This window comes from Perognathus longimembris, chromosome 21 (assembly GCF_023159225.1).
Source record: "Perognathus longimembris pacificus isolate PPM17 chromosome 21, ASM2315922v1, whole genome shotgun sequence".
In the NCBI taxonomy this organism is placed as follows: domain Eukaryota; kingdom Metazoa; phylum Chordata; class Mammalia; order Rodentia; family Heteromyidae; genus Perognathus; species Perognathus longimembris.
Window position 1 is genome coordinate 28,350,664 of NC_063181.1, and position 11,826 is coordinate 28,362,489.

General features: G+C 34.9%; 1 protein-coding gene across 16 annotated transcripts in view; it reads left to right on the top strand.

Annotated features, from left to right (window-relative positions):
- Sorbs2 (sorbin and SH3 domain containing 2) overlaps positions 1-11,826 on the top strand; it is a 204,050-nt gene that overhangs the window by 109,156 nt on the left and 83,068 nt on the right. For 7 of the 16 annotated variants that reach the window (XM_048330679.1, XM_048330678.1, XM_048330695.1 and 4 more), the window contains 3 exons: positions 2,726-2,818; positions 6,700-6,726; positions 6,960-7,084. In XM_048330679.1, coding sequence (XP_048186636.1) covers positions 2,726-2,818; positions 6,700-6,726; positions 6,960-7,084 — 245 coding nt within the window. The remainder of the gene's footprint in view (positions 1-2,725; positions 2,819-6,699; positions 6,727-6,959; positions 7,085-11,826) is intronic. The other 9 variants (XM_048330680.1, XM_048330685.1, XM_048330692.1 and 6 more) reach the window with 3 other exon arrangements.

Below are 11,826 nucleotides of genomic sequence, written 5' to 3' on the forward strand. Positions count from 1 at the left end.
AACTGTCTTGATATAGGCCATGTACATACAAACTATAAGTTTTGTTCCACAATAGAAATAATTTTCTCCCTTCTTTCTCCTCCCAATTCTTTGAACAGTATTAAGTAATTCAGGAAAATAATGTACTCCTTTAAATCCTGTCACTTCTGTTTAAACAACAGCATTTCCTATCAAGTGCTTATGAAACAATTGTTTTAGCCAATTACTCCAGGACAAATAAAAACCAATGGCTCAAGTTATTCTTTTATACCTTGCCGTTTATTTGATCAATATGCCTAGAAGCAAGATTAATAGGCTGCCAGCCCTGAATGACCAGGAGTGAGAGAAGAGCATTAAGATTCCTCAAAATGACCAAAAGTGTGAAAAACTGTGTTCTTGTTTTGAGTCCTTAAATTGTTCTTTTCAAAGAATATCAGCAAGTTATCAGTAAGTGGAAACAGAACAAAACAGATTTCCCTCTACCAATGGTAAAACTTTTCATCAATCCCTCAACTTTTTGAAATAAGCTCTTCACTAAATATTAATTTTAAAAATATTCTATTTACTTGATTGGTGTTCTAGAGCTTCCTAAAATACAAGACTTGTTTAACCCAAAGATCCCCAAATTTCCTTGCTTACAATAACAGTGTCTCAGTAACTTTTCTGATGCTGTTTCATACTAAATGGAACATCTCTGGTTATTAAGTCGCTTGATGCAAACAAGTTAAGCATTTAATAAGCATCTAATAAGCATTTATGTTCTAACAACTTAGAAACTATTCCACAAAACAATACATTTAAATTGGAGGAAATACAGTTATTTTATTTCATAGCTACAATTACTTGCATATGGTTTGTGTATGCCTGCTGAGCACTGAAAAACTTCACAAGATGTGGAATGGTACATGATAATTTTTATTTAAATGTCTGGAATTATTTTTACGGTGTCATCATTTTTTAACATAGCAACCACCAAAAATCTACTTTACTAGAGGTGCCATGTCATTTAAAGGAATAGAGCATTATCCATAGAGCTGAACTGTGACCAACTTCTAATTAGGTCTTGAAGTACCCTATGGATGGATAACTACTGCTTTCCCAACAATCCGAAGTATGCCCAGCTTCCTGTGGATTCACAGAGGTGGTCTAGGGAATCTCACCCTATACTTTGATGCCCAGAATATTTAAACAATGGTCATGGACCTTCTCATGCTCAGAGTTGTAGAAAATGAAATCACTGGAAGTGATGTCAGCTTTTCCTCACCCTTGTTACTCAGCGATTTTACACCAGTCAGGACCTACTGGACACATTCCCTCCATTTAGCATGCACGGTTGTCTCTCACGGCTCTTTTCAGTTTGTCAAATTTGCCAGAATCCTTTTAGTGCCTCTCTTGGAGGAGTCAGTTGCAGATTTCTACCCTTTGTACCTTCCTCTTTTTTTTCTTACTATGAATGAATCATTTGGCTTATTTCATTTCATGTTTCAAATTAAGTTTCTGTTTTAATGACTTTTAGCACAGAGAAATTACCATATTAAACATATTTTAAGTTATTTTAATATAAAAGTAATTCCACCAATTTTGAGATTAATCAACTCATTTATTACTTTTAAGATCATTAATTCAAATCATTCTTCCAAGTGTCTTTGCTCATTCCAATTTGCTCATGTCTAAAAAACAAACTAGATAGTTTCCCTGTAAAATGAAAGGAAAGAACAAACAGGAATAGCACATGACAATAAGTAATGATTATATTATCATATTGGTTAATATATTATTTGCCTTTGAATCCTTAAAAATATCTTCAAAGACTATCAGCAAAATGAGTTTAGCAAAATCAGAGGAATAAGGAAAACTACTTCTACCCATGCTATATTACAAAAGAATGTGGGAATGGAATTGGAAACCGCTCATAAATAGAACAGTAACCTTTTAGTTTCAAGAGACTTGTTTTCTAAATTTAGAAGTCTAGCCTTCTCACAGTACATAAAATATGCCTGGTAATTTGTGTTAGTTTACATACAATTTATAGTACATATTGTACAAAAGTATAAAAACAGTAAATTTGATTTTAACAGGTCATTCAATACTGTAATATGGAATGCTGTCCCTGATTCTGAATAAGCTAATAATTTCCTTATCTATTAGAATACATGAAGTATTCATAAGTATTCGTAGAGTATTTACATTCATGTGAATCCTGTATATCAAATGTAACATAACTAAGCTAATGATTAATAGTTAATAACATTCACTAAAATAACTAGTTCAATCAAGATGATTCATTTGGGATTATAGTAAAATATCTGATAACTAGAAAACAGGAAGATCTAAGTGATACATACAAAGTATACTTTTCCATAGCTCTTAATCCTGAAATATAGCTATTATATTACTTTCAAAGCTACTGAGATTGTTTATTGATTTGGCATGCATCAAAGTCAAATGTATAAACTCACTTGAGTTCTATGTCTGAGTTTTCATTACAAAGAAACCATTGAGTGTTAAATATATTTTTGTTCTTTTGTAAAATATTGACATCTATTTCTGAGACAGACTTCTATTTTGGTTTTCCTTTGCTGGTTTTCCTTTGGGGATGGGCATGAGATGTGCAGATGTAGTTTAGGGTTACTAATTCTGACTTCATCTTTCTCATGAACATCTGGCACATTGCACTTAAATGCATGATGTTGCATGTGCTTTCTCTGTTGCCTTGGCCTGTGCTATATTGTGTTTTTGCTTCCAGATAGCGGTGGGTGTGCTCGCAAACGTGCCGCCATGTCTGTTACATTAACATCTGTGAAGAGAGTTCAAAGTTCTCCAAACCTATTGGCTGCAGGTATAATACCACTAATTCACAGAATGTCACACCTGACCTGTCTCAAGAATTCACTTGCTTGGATGAATACAGTGTGTATAAATACCTTTCAAATGCCCCTCTCCTCCCCTACCCTTTTCTTATTTTTCATTTCCCAAGAATAGCTTCTGTCTCTCCTGGTTTTGTTCTAAAAATAGGAAGTCAGACAAAACTGATACCATGTTTTAAAAAATGTAATCTAATTTAAAATGAGTCTCCTGCCAGAAATATGTTAAATAACTCAAATGCTAATGACTATTTAAATTTTTGTTACCTCATAATCTAAAATAGCATGAGACTTTGTTAAAAAAAAAAACACCTCAATACAAGAAGTGGGTAAGAACAATTTTTTCAGATTATAAACAAAATATTAGAAAGACTAACATTTTACAGTCCAATCTGGAAAGATCCTTTTTTTTTTTTTTTTTTTTTTTTTACTTTGGTCCCAGTCCTGGTCTTGAACTCAGGGCCTGGATGCTTTCCCTGAGATTTTCTTTTTTTGCTCAAGGCTAGCACTCTACCATTCTACCATCGCTAATACCATAGCTAATCTCTTTACAAGAACCCCTGCTCAATGAAGGCTGTACCTATGCCTACAGGTAACAGGACTTTTATTATAAAACATCCAAGCCTGCCCAGCCTGCCTCTCCCTAGATGCTGAATAAATTACACCTAAACTACTTGGTGGCTATTTGGTTGGTTTTATTACTGGGTTTTGAGTTGTAGATTGTGGTTTCCTTGGGTTTTTTTTTTTATTTTTAAGATTAATGCTTTTGAGAACAGAAGTAGGAAAGAAATGGTGAGTTTCAATGTAATTTTAATTCTCAGTGTGATTTCACAGTCTTTGGCACGAATGCGTTTAGTAGTAGTTTATGTATTGAAGGTGTCCTTGGCTTCAAAGCAGCTTGGTCCTACATTTACTCACATTTACCCAGCTTTGTGGGGATAAAAACAGACTTTTCATATGAAGAATTTCACTCTTACTCACCACCTCTAGTCTACAAATGATTTCAAGGTCCAATGTTCTGCAATAGATTAAGTATGAATAAATGTTAAGTTGCATTGCAATGTATGTAAGATGATCTCATTCTGGTTGAAAAACATCTCTGTGAATATATTTGTAAATATTTACTCATGTGTGTATGAATATGTGAAGATATTAGAAAAATGACACACATGTTTGCATTGAAAAACCTCAGGGAAATGAGAATAAAGGGCATTAGGAACATAAAGCCCAGGCCATCATCATATACTGGAATTCCTATGCTGTGAATACCATTGACATTTCACCCACGTAAATGGACCAATCACACATACGTTAGGGAATGACATCACTTTTACCATGCAGATTTTTTATCATGCACCAAAATAATTATCAAAAGATACTATGGAGTTAAGCTCTAGAGATTGCCCTTTTGGATACTTAAAACTGGAATAGGAGAAATTTCACATCATTCACCTTTCTAGGAAAAAGTCAATGCTTTAGAGTCATGATAGGAATAAGAAATATTCCAGAAATAGGAAACATTCTTCAGCAATAAGAGTATCTCTACTGACTCTTGGTTATTTAAAAAAAAAGTTATTACTAGGTCTAAGATTTATAGAGAAAAAATTCTCCTACATTTTGGATTTAATTTTAAAATAGAACATTTTTATATCCATTAGATAGGTCTTTTTTTTTCAAGGAAATTTTAATTAGCTTCAAAAACTAAGTCACTATTTTTTTTTCTGCCTAATTTCATTCTGCAGTCACTTTTATTATTATTTTTTTGGTTAGTCATGGGGCTTGAACATGGGGCCTGGGCGCTGTCCCTAAGCTCTACCACTTTGAGCCACAGCATCACTTCTTGTAGTCACTTCCATAAAAACTTACTTAGCCATATTTTAATGTTAGTTGAAAGGGAATTAATAAATATTTATCAAAGTTAACATGGCGGACATACAGCAAACTGTATATGGGGGTTAGACTTCCTCCAGAAAGGGCTCCAAGCCTTCTGATTTCCCTCTCCTGCTGGAAAATCCAGTGGTGGGTCAGCCTTGTCCTCTCGTTTCCATTTATAAGAAGTTGTATCCACTAGATAATTCATCATCATAAAGACCAATGTACCAAACCAATGGAGAACCAAAACAAGAACTGTAGATGAAAACGTGGAGTACATTTCATTTCACAAATAATATGACAGTCAGATAGTGCTCGCAAAGGTGCCACATCTCACCTGGTCCACTGTCAAGGACAGGATCCTGACACTCCCAACTGGCATGATTCATGCCCTTAAGGAAATTGTTGGTTTGTACCTTAAGTTTCCTTCCTTAGGGGGGAAATAAAATCATGAAATTTGCCATTTTCTTGCCTTAGTGAGAACTTTATTATTTCCTGAGATGAAAATGAACTTTCTATTTTCAAGAAAATAATTATAAATAATAATAAGTACTACTGCTGCTGTCCTTTTGGTTTTCCTTTTTTTAGTCCTCATATTTGTTTTTTGTCCACACTGTGTGGCACCTAAGCAGTCACTAAATTTCCTCTCCGGAGTGCCCCAGAATTCTAATGATGCTCTACATTGTTTAACCTTGTCTATTTGCTTTATACATTCTTCATTTTAATATAAATTATCAATTACAATAAACATTGAGAATTTGTTAGTCACCTGACCTGAAGTCATGTTCTGATTCATATGTACTTTTGTTTCTTTGATTGGAAAAAAAGTCTCAAATATTTTACCAAAAAATTAAACATTTGGAGCTGGGGGAGAAGGCACACATCTGTAATTTCAGCTTCTCAGGAGGTAGAGATAGAAAAAAATCACACTTCAAGGCCAGCCCAGCAAAATCAGCATGAGGCCCTAAAAGCAAAAAAGTAGAGGTGTGTCTTATACTTGCCTACTAAGCTCAAGACTGTTCAATCTTCAGTAATGGAGGGAGGGCAAATAGTCTCACACTTGTATTTCTTAACTCATTTTTATCATTCCAAATTCACGTGTTTGAATTTCAAAATAATTATTATAGAAGCATTAGAAGAAAAACAAAGAATGAAATAATGGCAATTTTTAAATGGTCCCAAAGAATACATAAAGGAAGCCAGTATATTAAGCTAATTGGCTCTGACAATTCTTTCCAAACTTGAGGCTTTGTGTATCTACACAGGGTGAACCAGGTGGTATAATAGAACCCAGAAACAGAAACTAACTACCTCAAAGGGGCATATAGATGACTCTTAAATCTACTGTCTTAATAAAGTTGACAATTAATATACAGTAGAGTCAATTCCTAACCACATTACCAAAAGGAATTTCTTTTCCAAAGATTTCAGCTCTTCCATGTTTGAATAAAAATGACTTTTAAATGATGATGAGAAGAAATCGCAAAAATCTAGTTTGAAAATACCACATAATAGAGTAGACACATTTTCCCTTGTGAAAGGAAAAAGAACTTGCAAAATAAAAAACTCCACCTCTCACACAGGAATTAAATATAGTTAGTAGCATCAAGGTTTCAACATGTTATAAAAACATCCATTGTTTACGAACCAGATTCCTTTTTATCCTTTAATTTTATATTCAGAAAGTCATGTATTCACCTTGGACAAAAATAAGCTTAAAATTACATGGTTGTAGTATTATTGAGGGGGGAAATTAGTGTTTGATATATGAGTTAATTACATGCTATAGGTATTTAATAAATGATACCCTCATTGAAGCTAAAACTGGGGCACAAACCTCTTATTAATATATTTAAAGTACCCAGCTTTAGAATTGAGATAGCGTCTACACAAACCGTGCACATGGCCCTTTGCCAAGTATTTTTACTGGCGTGTTCATTTGTTTTACCCTCACATTAATTTCAGTTGTTTCTTTTATTTTCAGGGCGTGATTCTCAGTCACCAGACTCAGGTACACAAAAGATATTCTGAATAGCTATTACATTTGTTGTGAGTTATTTTTATTTTTTGCTGTATTCACAGTCACTGTTGATCTCATCTTAATCTCAAGTTTTAAACATTATGATACATATTACATTATATTTTAGTGAGAAAACTTTATTTTTAAAAATTACATTTTCTTTATAAATGTTTTAGTGAATGTAGATATTTTTGTATATCCAATTTGTCTTTCCTTAATAAAAGCTTGGAGAGCTTACAATGATGGAAATCCAGAAGCACTGAATGGAGATGGTACATATTCCTCTCTTGCAGCCAAAGGCTTCAGAAGTGTTCGTCCCAACCTACAAGATAAAAGATCACCAACCCAGGTAATCATACATGCTTGTGTCTAGTGTGTGATTTGAAAGCCTGGTTATTAAACTACTGCCTTGGAGATCTTTCTCAGCAATGTCTTTCTTAATGTTTTGTTTAAAATATATTTTTGCTTTTGTATTTTTTTATTGTTGGCCAGATTTGGATTAAGAATATTAAAATGGTGATTTTCTGTTGTTTGGGCTTTTTCCCAATTAATCTCAGAAAGTAGGTCAGCTTCAAGCATAATATTTAGGATCTGTTCTAATTCTGAAAAAGCTGACAGCTAATTTTAGGGGGGGCGTACAAAGCATTAAATAACTATGTCTTAGGATGATAACTGATGGGGCTCTCTGGGTTGGAGATATGAGTTACATTGTGTCTCATTCATGAAAAATGGTGTAAAACAACGTAACTAAATAAACCATAGACTCCAAAAAAATATATGATTTAACCTGATTTCCCAGGACGTGGATGAAGCCAAAGTTTATAGTATATTCTAAAATAAATCAAAAGTTTTTTCCTGTAAGGGTGACTACTGTTAATAAATTAAAATACATTCTTAATGGGAAAGGAAAGGATCATTCAATGCAGCCAGCTTAACCCATAGCAAAATAGGAAACAGTAAGGTTGCTTTACCTTTAAGCATAGCATTGACACTGGTTTCTTTCATGACTAACTATGACTTTCTCTCTATTTTTCCTTCAACATTATTTCTTTTTCTGGACACTTTTGGCTATCTAGGAACCCTTCCTACCAATCAGAAAAGATAATTTTTGCAGTTCCTTGATAAACACTCCTACAAAGAGTGACAATTTAGATTCGTTCATACCTAACACACCAACTCCCTCCTGTACAGAGTACCTTACTAACCAAAAACATCTTCAAGGAACCATGCCTTCTAATGAAGATTCTAGCCAGACAATCATATATTCAGAAGAATCCAACACCACTGTGTCATATACACAAAAAATCACTAATCCACAACCAGTAGATTCTACCTCCAGTCTTACACCTGCAGCTGAAAATACTCCATATCTCCAGGAGTACATGCAAGACTCTCAAACTCGGAGAATCTCTACATTGAAACTAACCTATAACCAAGATGCAGCAAGCAGCATCCCCCTTAGTTCTCCACAATTTTCCAGACCCGTTGAAGGACCATCCTATCTCAAAGAGCCTTGCTCTCTACCCTCTAACCCAGTGCCTGAGCTACACACAACATCTCTTTCCATTCAGATAGCTCCCCACTCGGGACACAATCCTGAAAGCCACAGACAGCTACCTGAGCTTTCTCCAGAGACTCCAAAGACACCTCCTCATCAAGAGAGACACAAGTCTGCAGATGCAACAGCCTTGCAGCCCTCAGACTGCCTGGTGGTATCTCATGCTTTCCAATCTCTTCTTCTGTGTGTATGGTAGAGACCTTAACTCCTTTGGTTTGGGCATCTTATGTAACCCACTGCTTCATTAGTTTCCACACATGAGGGAAAAGGAGAAAGAAACCATCTTATAATTTAAAACACAACAAAATTCATTAGTACATTTTAAAGTCTCTTTTAATTGAAATATACACAAATCTTTTGTCCAGAACTCATGTTCTGAAAGTTTCTTCCTTCCGGATATTTATTGAAAATCCTTACTGGGTGAGTGATCACTTGGGACACTCAAAACCAATTTAATATTTGAATTACTTTTAGGTTTTTAAAGAGATCATAAAACTTTTAGGTTTCCTATCAGACCTCCTGGTTGCTAAAGATACTTTATTTGAAGGTGTGAAAACTTTTCAAGTAATTGTCAATTCTAATTTGATTGTGCAGAAGACTTTTATCTTAATTTTAAGCAGATTATGCCTTTGGTGCTCTCTATTCAGTTTGACTGAAACTTAATCCGTTCAGCATTGTACACAGTATACTGATAAAACTTTACTGCCTACACTTTTCTATTATAGCATCATTCTTTTGACATCTGTTTCAAAGAGACATATAACCTTCTTATTAGCTTCTCCACTACATAATGTAAGAGAGTAAGCTTTAAGGATAAACTATAGATTTTAATCCAAGCTCAGTCACTAGCTGTATGATATGCCCTCCCCATTAAGTTCTGTGTGAGCCTAAACAATGAAATGAGATATGCATTAATCCTTCATTTCTAGCAAGACTAGAAAGCTATTAGATGTCAGCTATGCAAGACAGAGCAAGCATTCAGTAAACAATAGCCACTAATAAAAGATATAATAACACAACAGTAGCGCTAGTAGTATAGAAAGTACTTATACCTAAGTAAATAGTTTGTATAGCACTATTTTCTATAGCTGAGGCATGAAATATCATCCAGAACATATCAATAAAGAAATATATTTTTTTAAATTTTTATTATCAAAAATGTACAGAGAGGTTACAGTTTCATACATTAGGCATTGGATACATTTCTTGTACTGTTTGTTACCTCCTCCCTCATTCCCCCCTCCTTCCTCCCCTTTTCCCTTTCCCCCCATGAGGTGTTCAGTTCACTTACACCAAACAGTTTTGCAAGTATTGCTTTTGTAGTGGTTTGTCTTTTTTTACCCTGTCTCTCAATTTTGGTATTCCCTTTCAATTTCCTAGTTGGAATACCAGTATAGACGGTTTCCAATATACTCAGATAAGATTACAGAGATAGTGTAGATACAACCACAGGAAGGTGATACAAGAACATCATCAATAGTAGAAGCTACAGATACACATGGGACATTGAAAGTAGTTACAACTGTGATATAACAATCGTTTCCATAATATGGAATTCATTTCACTTAGCATCATCTTATGTGATCATAAGGGTATAGCTAATGGGCTCTTGTGATTCTGCTGTGACTTGCCTAAACCTGTGCTAATTATTCCCAATAAGGGAGACCATAGAGTCCATGTTTCTTTGGGTCTGGCTCACTTCACTTAGTATAATTTTTTCCAAGTCCTTCCATTTCCTTACAAATAGGGCAATGTCATTCTTTCTGATAGAGGCATAAAATTCCATTGTGTATATGTACCACATTTTCCTGATGCATTCTTCTACTGAGGGGCATTTGGGTTGGTTCCAGATTCTAGCTATGACAAATTGTACTGCAATGAACATTGTTGTGCTGGTGGCTTTACTGTGATTTTGTTTGTGGTTTTTTGGATAGATACCCAAAAGTGGGGTTGCTGGGTAAGAAATATATTTTAAAATTATGGAGAAAGCAGGTATCTGATTGACAATAGATCTTGCTTACCTATAATGGAGAAAACTCAAACATGGATGATTTGTGATTTAAAAGAAAACTGTGGGTTTTATTATCTCTTAAAATGACACCTTCATCAACAAACCATGAAATGTAAAATTCACTTGGTAGAGAATTTTTTAATTAAGGTAAAATCTTCTGAGAACCCTTATGAAATAAGTAAACAAGAACAATATTAATAGTAGCTGATAAACACAGTAAAATACATTGCACTATATGCAGGTATTGCTTCAACATATATAATATATGCAGCGCATATATTATATATTGTTGTATATTATATATTGTATATACACGTTGTGTATACATAATATACTATATATATAATTATATACAAAATTTTCATACTCCCCATGCGGTAGGAATTGTGATTACCATCCTTATTTTAAAACGAAGGCAACTGAAGCACTAAACCAAGTTTATTCACAGTATCCAGCTGGTAAAGAGTTAGATAGAATATAAACTCAGTGACCACAGGACCTGTCCCGGAGGCTAGCAGTCATTGTGAAATTGGCAGTCACTGAAGACAAAGGAGACCTAGCCTCAGGTCCTCAGCTCCTCCCATTAGCCTTCAGATCCACTCATACATAATGAGCCACTCCTACTCTATTAAAACCTACCTACTTCCCCTTAACTCCCAGAGAGAGAAGCTGCCACCTGGATAAGGCACTGATGCCAGGTAGCTCCATCTCCTGTGGGAACTATGGCCCCACTAATAAACCTCCTTATGAACCTTCTTCTCCTGTCTGTGATTATCTCCGCATGGTTCCCTGGGATGGCCGGGACATATCCTTTCAACTGATGCTTAACATCTTATAAGTGAGTTATAAATAAGGAAAACCTGAGTAGATTACAGAGGTAAGAAAGAGATTGCCCTATGGAAATTAAATTGATACGAGGCAGAGGTGGGAGAACACATACTGTCTTAAACAAGAGAATCAAATAGACCCAGTTGAAAAGATGGATAACTTTGAAGAGGGGAAGAATGCTCCAGAGGGACATCAATTGTAAAAACTTTAAGATTGACATATGATGGCACTCTTCAAGGACCAATAAGGAACTTGGAGGAGGAGTGAAAGGGCAACATATATTATGTGTTAGATTTCACATCACTGTGACAAAATACTGGACCTAAATATCTTAAAAAGATGTTTTTTGCCTCAATTCCCAGCTGTGATGCTAGGGAGGCTAGAGCAGAATGGAGCAACACACATCTTGGGTGTCAGGAAGCAAATGCTGGGAAAGCCAATGCCAGCAGACTTTCCTTTTCTTCCCCTTTTATTCCATCTGGGCCCCCAAAAGAAGAATCTTCTCTGCTTAGTCCTCTGGAAACAGCTTCATAAACACACCTAGGGGTGTGCCTTACTAATCTCTGCAGTGCTTCACATTCCAGTACAGTTGACATTCAAGATGAACATTCACAAATCAACCCTTTGCTAACTTGACACCCAAATACATCTCCTTAAACTGAAACAGTAAAAGAAGGCAAAATTGGAGTTTACA